At 42.3% G+C, this 14,062-nt stretch overlaps 1 protein-coding gene across 3 annotated transcripts; it reads right to left on the reverse strand.

Annotated features, from left to right (window-relative positions):
- Positions 1-248: 248 nt before the first annotated feature.
- On the reverse strand, positions 249-12,803 carry washc2c (WASH complex subunit 2C). 3 transcript variants are annotated; one of them, XM_037124230.1, is made up of 31 exons: positions 12,607-12,802; positions 11,370-11,513; positions 11,001-11,165; positions 10,819-10,887; positions 10,484-10,657; positions 10,274-10,367; positions 10,128-10,189; positions 9,966-10,022; positions 9,274-9,372; positions 9,057-9,141; positions 8,476-8,535; positions 8,240-8,364; positions 8,033-8,123; positions 7,900-7,953; positions 7,610-7,810; positions 7,363-7,511; positions 6,926-7,036; positions 6,408-6,500; positions 6,216-6,317; positions 6,008-6,115; positions 5,748-5,920; positions 5,459-5,588; positions 4,746-5,165; positions 4,522-4,650; positions 4,340-4,441; positions 4,103-4,177; positions 3,423-3,482; positions 2,708-2,935; positions 1,917-2,603; positions 1,045-1,216; positions 249-957 (listed from the first exon to the last, which is right to left on the reverse strand). In XM_037124230.1, the coding sequence occupies exons 2-31, from the start codon at positions 11,511-11,513 to the stop codon at positions 812-814; spliced, it is 4,365 nt and encodes a 1,454-aa protein (XP_036980125.1). In that variant the 5' UTR covers positions 12,607-12,802; the 3' UTR covers positions 249-811. The 3 variants fall into 3 exon arrangements, with proteins under 3 accessions (XP_036980125.1, XP_036980124.1, XP_036980127.1); XM_037124229.1 differs by having other exon boundaries at positions 9,057-9,162; XM_037124232.1 differs by lacking the exon at positions 3,423-3,482 and having other exon boundaries at positions 9,057-9,162; positions 12,607-12,803.
- Positions 12,804-14,062: the final 1,259 nt, after the last annotated feature.

Raw genomic sequence — 14,062 nt, forward strand, 5'->3', positions numbered from 1 at the left:
ACTTATATAGCAGAAGGGTGGGTTCCTTTCAAATGCTAATAAGGGAGAGGCTTCACTTCAGCCTCTTTGACTTTAATAAAACTGGCCTCAGCAAAATAATTCAACCTTAATGATCCCAAAATGAAACAGACATGCTCAAGTTCCGTTTTCTTTGGAATATGCTTCCTGCTCATATCAGACGGCGATCAATAATTTTCTAGACAGACACATGAAAACAAGTGAACTGGAAATAATCACACATAAGCACATTTCAGATAGCATAAAATATGTTTCTTTTTAGTTACTAAAAATGAACTTCCTTTTTCATCACAGCCAAAGTTAAGAAACTGATGAATTTCTCATTAATAAAAACATGTCTAAATGCCTAAGACAGTAAGTAAACACACTGCTTTTTCTCATAACCATGATATGGCACAAAGACATGAAATCTCAACATAGAAAAGCCAGAAGGATAAACATCTTCAAAACAAACAAAACAATTTACTGTTAATTTCTGCAGGCTTTGAGGCTAAGCATAGGGTATGCTTATAAAGTGCTATCATGTATAATAAAGATCAACAGTATATAATAACACCTGTTACATAATATGATCCGATGCCGAGATGATTTTAGAAGTGATGTTTGAAGGATGAGTGGAATCATTTTTCATTTAAGACTTTATCTGACAAAAATAAGCCACAGTATTTATATGAATTCATATGAATAAATACTCTATCAACAGTGTTTCCGATCTCCAATCTTTCAGCGATCCAAATGGCAAAAAAGAATTTCATCCACAATTGTACAAATCTGGCTACTCAGAAACAACAGCTCAGTTCCCACCGAGAGCGTTTAGTGGATCATCAAATATGCTGCTTGAATCCGTGGCTGTACTGGTCTCTTGAGACGGTGGCGTTTTCTTTGATTTCTGGGGAGGCTTCATCACTGGTTTTACTGTGCTTGAGGAGAAGATGTCATCTTCAAAGAGCAGAGAGACAGATCAAATATTTGGTTAAATGTGCCAAAAAAAAAGGGAAAAGAAAAAAAGGTAGACTTTTAGCTTACCCATGTCGTCATCAAATATTGACTTGGTCTCTCCCTTCGTCTTGGACTTGTGTTTTGGCTTTAAAGTGTCCGTCAGGTCAGCAAAAATGTCTATGTTGTCATCAAACAAGCTGGCATCAGTGGTCTTCTCTTTGTGCTTCTTCTGAACTTTAGGCACAGTGGCTACTTCATCCTGAGAACAGAGAAAGTCAGCTGGTAAGCAAATAAATTAAAGCGCAGAAAACCTTGACAGTGTAGAGTGCTGCAGGGATGACAGATTTTTGTGGGCCAACCCTTAAGTAACGATCATCCTGGTTCCCTCAACAAATAGCCAGTAGTAGAGTTAGAATTTTTTGCAAGTGAAAACCCCCTGTAAAAGGTGCACAGATGAGAAGATAGCTTTACTGTTTTCGGTGTGATGACGTTTAATGTTCCCAACAATCTCTGCAGTCTTATTTCAACACACAAAAAAGTTCAAAATTCCTGAGTGGGTATTTGTCTAAAATCTTTGACTTCCTTGGTGTAAAATTGTGCAGCCCTCAGAGCACGTTCACTAGCGTCTTCCACAGGTTGAATTTACTTTTCAGATAAAATGGCTCAAATTCCAACAGTGAAATTAGTCATTCTGCAGGGGTTATGGCACTCAAAAAAAAAAAAAGTATCCAGCGGTTTGCTGCTGCTTCTTTCACAATGTAAGCTTATGGGAAAAAGTCTTCTTGGGCTCCAGTGTATTGTATTGTGTGATTCATTCATTCTATCAAAGTGGTTTCTAAGCCTGGGTCTGTTCCTGGGGGCTCAACGGGAAGAGAAAGCGCAAAACTGCTAATTAATTTCCTGGTTTAAGGATTCATTCATGCAGCGCTCTATTGCCATCAGTATAAAATAAAAGGTACCTGGAAGATGTCCTGCTTCGAAAAGCTGTTCTTGATTTCTTTACTACTTGTGGACGAGGGAGTGGAACTGTTGCTCACACCAAAGATGTCCTCGTCGTCATCGTCTTCTTCCAAAAAGGACGATACCTTGGATTTCTTAGTGGTTGACCTCGGCTTGACCTTTTGGAAAAGGTCATCATTGTTGTCGTCAAAAATGGATGGGAGTGTGCTTTTGTCTTTCTTCTGTCCCACATCGCTACTGGCATGAGGTTGTGTAGTGTTGGTAGTTTGTTTGCTGGGGGGTGTGTTAGTGACTGAGGTGGCCCCAAAAAAGTCGGAGCCGAAGAGGTCGTCCTCATCAGGAGCCGGCAGCACCTTGCTGCTGTCTTTACTAGAGTCTTTCTTTCCAGCGGCTGTGGATTCTGGCAGTGTCAGTACAGAGGGTCTGGAGGATGTTTCAGGGACAGAAGACTGAGATGGTGATGAAGTGGGCAGGTCTGTGGGGGCTGCTGAGTTAGGTAGTGTCGGACTGGCACGCGCCTGGCTGGACTTATCCGGTGGAGGTAAGACTAAACGAGAGAGACTGCGGTTTGGCCCAGGAAAATCTCCACCTGCGGCATCTGCTTCATCTGCTATAGATCTTTGGGCTGCTTGCTGCCTTGCTGCTCTGGACTGGGGTCTCCGTTGTGCAGAGACTTTGGCACGACTCTGCATGACAGAAGATTCGCACTCACAATATCACATTTGAAGTCCCAACTGAAGGAAAGGCTGCTAAAATGACTTCTAGATAACAGACATAATAGAAAACTCACCTTGTGTGCGCTCTGAAGTGTCGTAACCTGGACTGGGGAGTCGAAGCTCACTCCTTCCTCGCGGTCTGCCTGGGCTCCTAAAGGAGTTGTGGTGGGGCTGGGGCTCAAACTGGCGCTAGAAACCCCAGAGGAGGAACTGGGGGCCATGCCAGGTAGTACACTAACGGCTCCTGGCATACTGGGCATAGCACCAGGGAGCAAGGCAGCAGGGTTGATCATCAGATTGGCCTGAATATAAGATCAGATGCAACAATACAATCATTTATTGAAACAAAACAGCACCATGGACCATGAGAACAAACATTCTGCTATCTCAGAATTACACATTTACAGCAACTCTCTGTTCATGAAGTTTCTCTGAGTAGTTCCAAGCAGCAGATCAGTCAGAGTAAAATGAGAAACCAGGACTGTAGATGGAAATGAGGCAAGAGCAGGATGCAGTAACATGTTTTGAAACTGACAGAAAGAAGAAGCCAATTCTTTTAGTTTGTCAAAATCAAATCAAAAACAGAAACGATCTTCGTCTCTGGAGTCATGCTGTTGTACCGTAGCCAAGCTTTGAAGTTGGAACATTGAAAAAAAAAAAGCCTAGATGGAAGACACCTTGAAAGAGACAATATGTAAGCAGGAATAGAAAAGTCTTTCCTCAGCAGGAAATCAAAGTGAAATGTCAGGAATGAAGACATTTGATTTGATAAAAAATCAAAAATATTACTTGAAGTTTCCCAATCCTTGATGAGGAATCTTTAGGTTTTACAGGACTCGGTGCAGGTTTCTGTGTGGTCAGATTACAGCAGGTTCAGAGTTGTATCCAATAAAGGCATTTATTGTGCTAGTCGAGAAAAAATACTATCTTTCAACTTGAGATGTAACGATTAAAAAAGTAAAACAAAAGGGAAAAAAAAATGTACCTAAACTGTGACACTACAATTCATGGTCTCGAGCACCAACCTGCAGCCAGTTCTACGTCACAACTTCATCTCTTTTACACACTTAAGCGTTAGGAAAGTCTTATTTACTGCTGTTTACTGTAACCATCCCCAAAAGGACAAAAACAGGGAAAAAAAAAAAAAAGAAATGGAAAAAAGCCATCTTCCCCTCCAACCAGACTCCGCTTTTCAACTCTAAAACTCAGAATGTGTCAGACTGTAAACGGCTGCCTGCTTATGTTGACTGACTGTGCTCTACATGGTGCATTCAGGGGCTGCTCGTAAATTACAAACAATGTGTCAGACTCTATTCACATCCAACTTGTCAAAGATTATTTGCTGCACTTGAAGTGCACTTAATATGTAGAGAGAAGTTAAGTGTATGTGAAGATAATAAGTTGGTCTTGGTTCATCGTATTCTAGAGTGAGTTGTCATCGTTTTTACATATGCTTACAGTAGCCTCACCTGAATCTCTGAAACAGATTCTGGACTTGCCAGTGGTGCTCTGTCATTAGGTTTACTGGGCTTCTCTGCTACTTTCTGTGATTGAAAATGACAGAAAAACATGATGGAGATGAGTATTCTCCTGCTGATCTACAATTTGGGGAATTCAATGACAACTTGTTAAGCTCATTTTCTAGTTCATGATGCAAAGAAAGCAGGAATCCAGTCTGATTCTAATCATAAAAAAAGAAAGCCTACCGGAGGGGGAGGTTTTGGCTTGATGGCGCTGAAAAGGTCATCTTCGTCATCATCTGCAAACAGACTTTGTGCTGCCGGCTTCACTGAGCTGAGCTTGGGGCTCTGAAAAGTAGACATGGTCATGCGTCTTTAGCTTAGCTTAAAACATATACACAAAGAGATAAGTATCTAAATAAACTAACCGCAGCTTTCCCTGAGGTGGCGAAGAGGTCAACATCTGGATCGTTGTCCTTCTGTTGTGTCTGACTGAACAGCAGCTCCTCATCCTGGAACACACCTGTGCTCTTTGCTTGTGGTCGCTCTTCTGCAGGCTGTAAAAACCCAGTAACAAAACATTGTAATACCATGACTGACGGAAAAATGACACACCTCCTCAGTTTCAGGGTTTGCTGTAAATCACACAAACCTTTAGTGAGTTCTGCGCTGCAGGTTTACTGGGCGTGAATATTGGTTCATTCCAATCAGCCTCATCTTCCTCCTCATCATCAAACAGACTAACAGCGTTTGTTTTGACTTTCTCCTCCTTCTTGTCAATTGGTGGCGGGCTGTCTTTAGAGAGGAAGCTGTCATCACTGTTAACTTCATCCAGCGGGCTCTTTGTTGGCTTTTTGGCAAGAACGTCGATGCCTCCGAAAAGACTGACCGCTCCGACCGGCTTCTTTTTACTTTCGTTGCTCTCTGGCACCGGCGATGATGAGAGTGGTTCCGGGGCCTTGGCTGCTGGCTTCTCCTGTTCTGAAGGCTTGTCCTCTGCTGCTGTCCTAGAAACTGCAACCTCTTCTGATTCCTCAAAGAGGGAGGATGATAGAGAGGCTGCAGCAGGTGTCTGAGGAACACAGGTATCCAAAAGAATTTAATCTCAAGATTGCCAGAGAGATGATGCTGAGTAAATGGACTAACCACATAATAATTACAGAATTTAATCTAAATATTATTACTGTGTGACAAACTTATATAGCCAAAGTGATATTTTAAATGGGTGTCCTCTGTTTACAGGATCCAAACAAGCCTCTGGGGGCCGAGAAAATTCTTGGACCTCGTACAGCTGACTGGAGACGAACTTCAAAAACAAGATCGTCTTTCATGACAAAAAAAAAAGAGTTATGGCACCGCACTCACTTTAGCAGCCGTGGCTGTAGTGGTTGTGTTGACAGCAGCAGGTTTGATGCCAAAAAGGGATCCTTTATCATCATCATCATCATCATCCTCGTCTTCAAACAAGAGAGCAACTCTCTGAGGCTTCTTCTGACTATACGAAGAAGGACCAAACAAAAGGACAGATAAGAATTCCTGGCAGACAAAGGGTTTCTGCAAAGTATGATGGAAGTGATTCTAAATATATTGTACAGTTATTACAGTGAACAGTATTATCATTTTATCATAATAACATCCTTTCAAGTGTAAATACCTCGACTCTTTTGTTGGAGCAAACAGGTCATCATCATCTTCGTTTTCAAAGAGGCTGCCTTTGTGAGATGTTTTGGCACTGGGGAGACTGGAGGGGGCGCTGGCACTGGGCTTCATCCCTCCAGTCTTGACCTCTGGCTTCCCTCCACTACTTTGAGAGCTCATCCACTGGTCCTGTCATCCAGATATTCAGGAAAGTAATGCATCATATCGAATGTTCCATTATGGAGCAGTGAAATATTACTTTGTGTATTCTTATACCTCATCATCACTGAAGAGGGAGCTGGACGTGGCCTTGCTGGGTTGCGGTGTAGAGGCTTTAGCTTGATTAGGTTTTGGTTTAGATTTAGCTGCAGACGCAAACAGATCCTGCAAAGTGAAGAACCAGATTATTGCACAGTACTCACAGCGGTCTCGACCTGATTCAGATTTGTCCAAGTGTGTAAAAACATCAGTTGACGGTTTTCACCTCTTCTTCCTCATCATCAAATAATGACAAAGGGGCCTTGCTGGTTTTGCTCTGGCTGGTAGGTTCAGGCTTCGACTGGCTCTTGGTGATGGTTGGAAATACCTGTAGGCAATTAGGCAAATAAATATAAAATGCAATTCAAACGTAATACCGCTGTTGTCACTTTGTTTCCAGTGAATTCGAGAGCATTACCTGTGTGTCTTCGTCATCCGAGAAGAGGCCTCCTGTCTGCGGTTTCTGAGGCTGCTTGACCGCGGCCTTCCCAGCATCTGGAGCGGGCCCATTCTGAAATGCACAACAGGAAGATAAGATTTAGTTATGTAAACAGTTTTCTTCATTCTAACTTTGTTTTTAAAGCCAGCAGTGTGCTCCAAACAAAATCAAATTTGGCCTTTTCTGCAGACTGCACACACCCTGAGCAACTCTATTTAATGGCATTCATGCCTAATGAATAAATGTGTGAATCACTGCAGGAGCTTGCATATTCTTAAAGCAAAAAGTAAGTAATATACTAAAATTGTTATAACTCTGTTAGTAAAATCTGGAAACACACTGGCTTACAACCAGCTGATGATGTAAAACATTTGACAATGCACACACTGTGGCTTCTGAGGCCCAATTGTTGGTTGAAATCCTGCCATTTTGCATGTGAAAACACACCAAATTTGATTTCATCACGACTCTAGTGTTATACAATGAACTATTCAGACCTCCTCAGATTTCTCAGACTCCTCGCTGGTAGACGGCTGACGTTTTTTCAGGCCTTCACTGAGCAAGCTTTTAGTCCCAGGACCAAACATGGAGATGGCCCCTGCCGGCATCTGATGACAAAACAAAGAATTTGTTGTCCAAAAAATGCCACGGAGATGATCTACGATTAGGGAGGAATATCATTTGCAGTCTCAGTGAAAATACTGTTAAAATCATGATGACCTGAATTTGGTTCCGTACCAAACTTATTAGTCTTTCTTTCGTCTTTCTCTGCAGCTCTACAGCACTTACTTATAATGCTGTTTTGTCAAACATTTTGCCGATACATTTTCAACACAGCTTCTGGAATTCCACCTGGTAGTATTGTGATTTTGATTCATTGTGCAGCCGCACTGTGTGACATCAAGTTTAATCAGACCAGCATGTTGATCTTTACCTTCTTCTCAGGCTGTTTAACCTGCTCTTCTGCTCCCTCCTTCTTACTCTGGGCAGGTGCACTGAACTTCTCACTGAATATATCACCATCTTCATCATCATCTTCAAAAAGGTCTATAGCTTTCTTGGGTTTGGGTTTCCCCTGTCCAGCTGTAGGAGAAGTGGAAAAAAAACCACAACGGTTTAAGGGTTGAAGATCCAATCTAATTTGGACTGTAGAACTGAAGAGCCCATCCTCACGCACTTACCAGAGTCAGACTTTGTCAGGCCTTTCCCGCCGAAGAAGTCATCTTCTTCATCCTCATCATCAAACAGCCCACCTCTGACTCCTCCTACTCCTCCTCCACCAGCACCAGCTCCTGAAGGAACCCGTTTGGGGGCAGCTGGAGTTCCGTTCTCCTTGTTCTCCAGTGAATCAGAGTCGTTCCCAGAACTGAACAGGCTGTTATCTGTGTAGAGAACATGATTTTGCTTTGATTGGGGACCATAATGCAGACAATGAAGTGATACTGGCTGTGATACCAGTAAGTGCTACTACCTGGGAATATTGAAACAGCACCTGCCGGAATCTTCTTTCCAGATTTGACAGATTCTTGGATGGAAAAGAAAAAGTTATGTGGCAATCTGCTGGCCAAGTTTTTTTCATATCCTTACCGCTTTGTCGATCTTACCTGCGGTTTGAGCTGTGCTTTTCATGCTTTCATTCTGCACCTTTTTCTCTTCCGACACAGGAGGTTTTGGTGCCTCAGAGAAAAGATCACCCTGAGTGACAGGATATAATACAGCACAAATCAAATTCTGGCTGCAGCCCAGAGTTTACATAATGTGGAAATAGACTGAATACGGAAGAGCTCTTAAAATCACTTTGTTAAACATACCTCATCATCGTCGTCGAACAGCCCTCTCCCTCCACTGAAGAGGCCACTTTTCCCTCCGAACGGGGAGAAGTCGTCGTCATCCATCTTTGGTGGCTTAAACATGTCATCACCGTCCTCTTCAGCAGCTGGTACGGTGTTTAAAAACATATTATTAAGCAGCATTCTGGGAAAATGGGCCTGCTGTGGAAATCACTGATGCAAAATTAAACACGAATGATGATGAATGAAAGTCCTACCCTGGGGCTTTGCAGGCTTTGGTTCTTTTCTGCTTTTACTTTTCTTCTTAGATGCCAATGCTTCAGAGACGTGACATGGTAGAAACACAAAATTCATGAGCATGCACATGCAACGATGGCACTCATCACTTCAATCTCGAAAGTAGGGCTACAATTATAAATTGATGAGTTGTCAACCACTAAATTAATCACCAACTATCTGATAATGGATTAATTGGTTTGAGTATTTTTTTTTTGGAAATAAAAGGCAAAGTTCTCTGATTCTATTCTTTTTAAACATAAATGTATTTTCTGGTTTCTCTACTCCTCTCTGACAGTAAACTGAATATGTTTTGGTTGTGGACAAAACAAAACATTTGAGAAAGTCACATTGGGATTTGAGAAACAACAAATCAGTCCCAACAAGTAATCGATTCATTGACAAAATAACCAGCAGATTAATCTACATGAAAAATCTTTGTAAGTAGTAGCCCTACTCAAATGTAAACTCTGATTTTGTCTTTTTAGTAAATAAGGAGAGTGAGTGAAACAAAAGAGTGAGATGACACATTACCAGTTGGTTGATAATGACATTGACTTACATGCCCGATCTCCTTCTGGTTTGTTAGCTGGCTCGCCTTTGATTCGGGCTGCCAGCTCATCGGCGAACGACGACTGGCCTGTGTTCTGAATGTGACATGCAAACAGCTATAAAGAGGAATAACATCAAAGTTCTCTTGAATGACTTCAGACTGAGGTTAAAAATTATCCACTCACAGACGTCTCATGACTGCCTGAACAAAGTTATAACGGGCATACCTTTGGGTCGTCATCATCGTCCCTGTCTGATTCTCCGAATATGTCAGAATCCTCGTCCTCCTCGTCTTCATCATCCTCATAACTCAACATGGAGGACTTCTAGGTGAGCATGGGAGGAGAAGATAAAATGATGAAGTTCAGTTTATATGTAATCTATTCAGGTGACTGACATGCAGGTGTAGTAGCAAAATATATTAACCTCACATATAATCGTTACCTTTCCACTAGGTATTACTATTCATTTCTCACTTTATATATTCAACTACCTTTTTACCTTATATAATATTAATCCATTGTGTGTGCGTGAGAAAGACCTGAGGTGAGCGCGAATTCTGTTGGTTACTTTTGACATGAAGTGAGCAGAGACCTCAGGGAAACTGTTCGGGCATGTAAGGTTCTGTTCTAAAGACGCTAATCAACCGTTGGGACATCTGCGGTTTTGTTCTGAAACCTCCCTTCTTGTCTTGTCCGCCTAGTACTCTACAAACTGTGACTCTCAGTGTAGTTCTACGTCAAACTCACCCAGAGTGCCCTGGTGTGAAACTGACCTTTCAGCTGAAATTGATCAGTTATTTTCTATTTCACCATTTATCAAACAATACAGACACAATCTTTTGCCAAGTCATCCTTTATGTGTCCACTTCTCTACTAGGGGAAATAAAGACTTCCACCCCAGCAGGCAGGCGGCTTACCTTCCTTATATTATTGTGACCCTCTTCCTCCTCCTGATCAAAGTCCTCATCTGAATGCTGTTAAAAGAATCAGCAGAGTAAGGTGTTTATTTTCTTGTGTAAGGTACAGAATTAAAACCTTGAGAAACGCTGTGACAGAGAAGGAAAAAAAAAAAGTCTTACAACAGCTTCTTTGCCATCTTCGCTCTCGATAACGCTGTCTCTGTCACTGTCCACGGACATTTCTGGAAAAACAGTCATACACATATATGAGGAAAATAAGCACCATAGTGTACGAGTGCCTGAAGAAGCAACTATGAGTTTATTACCGTCACTTGAGAGGTCACCGAGTCCAACATCCTCTTGTTCCATGAAGGCCTGGGAACCGATCAGATAAGGAAGCGGCCTGTCCACGTAAAGATCCTGAGACACACGAGCAAAAACAGACCCGCAGGTTTAAGCGCACCAGTAGAAATGTGCATTATGACATGCATTTCTGCAGTAATTGCCGCATTTCTGCCTCATGATTAAGGGCTCGCCTTGGGCTCCAGAATGGCCTCCACTCTGTCTGTGACCTCCTCGTCCTCCGAGTCAGAGTTTCCTGCTTTGATGTCCAGATGTTCAAAGGCGGACTCGAGCACTCTCAGACCGTAGTTCACAGCTTCCTGCATCTTGGGGATCAACTCTGCCTCTTTCTGCTCTCGCGTTTTCTCCTTGAGGGGAAAACAGGGATGACTTCAAGGGGCAAGAAATGGACTGCAGCTAAATTATCCTCAAATAATAATACTGAAAAGCATTACTCAGTGTAAAACTGGCAGGTAAGTGTTGTACCCTTTACCAGTGAACATTAGGAGCAGGATGGAGAAATTCTTACCTGCTCAGGCTGTTTCTCTAATGCATCAGCCTTGGGGATAGCCTCCTCTACCTCCTCATCATACACTCTCTGCGACAGGACACAAAGAAAAAGATATTTTTGTCACTAAATGGGTTCCATTATGTTCACCACAAGAAGGCCTGCAGTGGTAGACTCAAACAAGTGTCAATTATATACATTACATTTTCGATGAACTGTGTATTGGAAAGCATGAGAAAGTCGTTGAAGACAGAGTGCAAGCAGCTGTCTGTGGCCTTGGTGTCACGGATCAGACTGTCAAGCTGCTTTTCGATGTCATGTGTCTTTGACAGCATTCTCTGGGAGAAGTCTTGGAGGAACAGGAAGAGCTGCGAAGAAAAGAAAACCCACAACGGTTATGAGGACACCAACAGTTGCAGAGTTAGCTTTGTTACACCGGCGCAGAACACGTTTCTCAATCCCCTCAACTGCTCACACTTGTGTTACATTTTTCTGACTGTTTGAGAAAGTACAATCATTATTTACTGTTTTCTAGGCCTAATTAAGAGCTCAGTAAGAAGTTAGAGACTTACGCCCGAGTCGGCTGCCAAGGACCAGTTGGCACTGGTTTGCCGCATCTCTTCGAGAGTCCACGGCCTCTCCCAGATCTGAGCATCTTTCTCTAAGTGATCACTCCTGCTTGGGCCATTTGCCATTCCCTCCGGCAACCCGCTCATCTGCAATCAGAGCACTTGTTGTATTGCAATCAATAATTCAGATGGGCATCAAATGGACTTTTAAAGACTTATCATTAATAAATCATGCAGGGGGAAGAAAATTATTCTTCGTATGTATTGGTTGTAATGTATACATCTGAACCAGACTCTGCTTGAGATAAACATTTTAAAGTCCAAAACAAAGCCAAAGTCTGAACCATAAGTTGTAGCGCTGACAATTGAGAGACTGGGGTATAGAGGGAATTTCCTGTGGATATCATGCTTTTACTTCCTCCAAACACTTAGGAAACACTGAAAATGATGTTACATCAGACAAAACAGAAACCTACACTAAAACCATTCTTTGCTCTGGCTCGTACTGTCGCCAACCTGTTCCGTGCTCTAACATAACAAGTAGAGTAGTCAACATAGAATGGCCCGTGACAGGAATTTGGCATTCCTCCACAGAATCAGGGCAATCAGCGAGGCCAGATCAAATAACCCATGATACCTCCCAGCAACTGTGTGATTTGCTTCCTCCCGGTCAAAGGTTCGAATCCCCCCTCTGTTAATTAAACCAAGCACGAAGATCACTCACCGAGATGTTTATCTATGTGTCATGTTTGCCTGTTGTCTCCAGAGTCAAGACTCAATGTCAAAAACTATGTGGTGACACAATTAATTCAGCGTGTTTGGTTTTATTTAATTCGATTCCCTGCCCATAGGACGACTGTGTTGTGTCTGTGCGTTTAGATACTGACACAGCTTGCGAGACCACAACGTAAATTCAATTTAAAGTTAAAACGGTATGTTTCCTTTGGCTAATGTAGTTTCCCTTGCTACACTTGCGGTAGAAGAAACTAACTTCGGCTTGGGCAGCGACGTTACAAATTTGAGGAAGGCCACTTGTTGTGTCCATATAAAGTTGCACAAATGCCATTTCCTCCTGCTAGCTATCGCATTCAAATGGACTCGGCTGCTGGAAGAGAAAGCGGGGACTGTTTGGCTAGCAGCTAGCTCAACTTAGCTAGCAGCACCAACGTTAGCCCGAGCTGCTCACAGCCACGCAGGGTACCTCGAGATATCCAGTAAATTCACGCGCCACGATGCTTACCTTGAACACCTCCGGTCAACTGCTGTCCACGACGATCAAGTGTGGTCAGGAACGACGTAAAAAATAAGATCGATTATGCTAAATTTGGCCTTTCCCTCATTGGTCTTCTGACAGGTCAGCCATGTTCTGTCTGCAGACAGTCACCTGACTCCTGTTGCCTAGCAACCCGGTGAAAGTGGGGCGGAGTGGAACAAATCAACAGCGAGGCGAAGATTCAAAGCTGCTCTTCAGAGTGTATCAACACACACACACACACACACACACACACACCTGTTTTAAATCACTTTTCACACGGATTTCTTCATGTGCAGGGTGAAGACAGCCTGCGGTTTATGTCCAACGTTCTGGATATTTATCTCCACTAAATAGCTCTCTGTCACTGCCCACAGTGTGGTCTGACACTCTGACACCGTGCCCACAATCAGAGAAACTTTTTGTTTTGTTTTGTTTTTTCTAACAAATGTCTCCTCTGCGTTCACTTCCTGCTTGAAAGTCGAATTCAGAACGCGAGGGAAATGAAACCATGCTGGCACTCAATACAGGAACCCGTCCCTTTATTGAGAATGCATAAGACCAGCGTCTGACAGCTCCGGTGTCATGTTGTGTCTCATATTAGGACAACCACAATGACAGACCATGGAGAAGAGTTTACCTATGATGCAACCGAATGACAACAGTGCAGCTAGATGATAGGTGGCTACAGAAATCAGCTCTATGAGCCTGAAAATGTGAAATCTGATATAAATGTGAAATCAAGTGACTCTGCAAAACACAAAGCTTGAAATGAACCAGTTGAAGTCTATCACTGAAAGGATACCCTGCATAGACTAGCACCAAAGCACAACATATGATGGTCTTGCTGGTATATGTTGTGTGTCGGTGCTGGTCTATGCTGTTTTTTTCCAGCAGGGTATACTTTAATAAATCCATATCTTGTAATGCAGGACCATCCAGCCAAAGAGGCTTTGAAATCAACTCAAACCATATAGTCATATGAGTACTAAAGTCCTGTTTTTGATGCAAATGATATATGGATTGTCCATAATATTAAAAAAGGGTACTTGAAATTTTGATAGTGATTGTTTTTCCTAATTAAAGTTTGTGTTAAAAACAAAAAACAAAAACAGATCTCATTAAGCTTCGTGGTGCAAAATCAAATGGCTGAGAACTCAGAATCTCGCTCATATGCTGCAAGTCCTTTGCAAAATCCAGTTCAATAGCAAGTCAAAATGTCATGGCACTGCAACAACTGTCAAATATGTTTCTCTGTGTTTTACCCAAGTCACCGCAAAATCAAACCAATGCTGGGGCAAAAGTATTTAACTTTAGGGATCTACCAAGTTGCTGATGCTATCATAATCAATCATCTGTTATTTTTGCTTAATAGTAAGATTATACAATATTGCTATACATTTCAAAGTACAGAGCATCAAATTGTACTCTGAACCCAAATAGG

This window comes from Acanthopagrus latus, chromosome 15 (assembly GCF_904848185.1).
Source record: "Acanthopagrus latus isolate v.2019 chromosome 15, fAcaLat1.1, whole genome shotgun sequence".
Classification (NCBI taxonomy): domain Eukaryota; kingdom Metazoa; phylum Chordata; class Actinopteri; order Spariformes; family Sparidae; genus Acanthopagrus; species Acanthopagrus latus.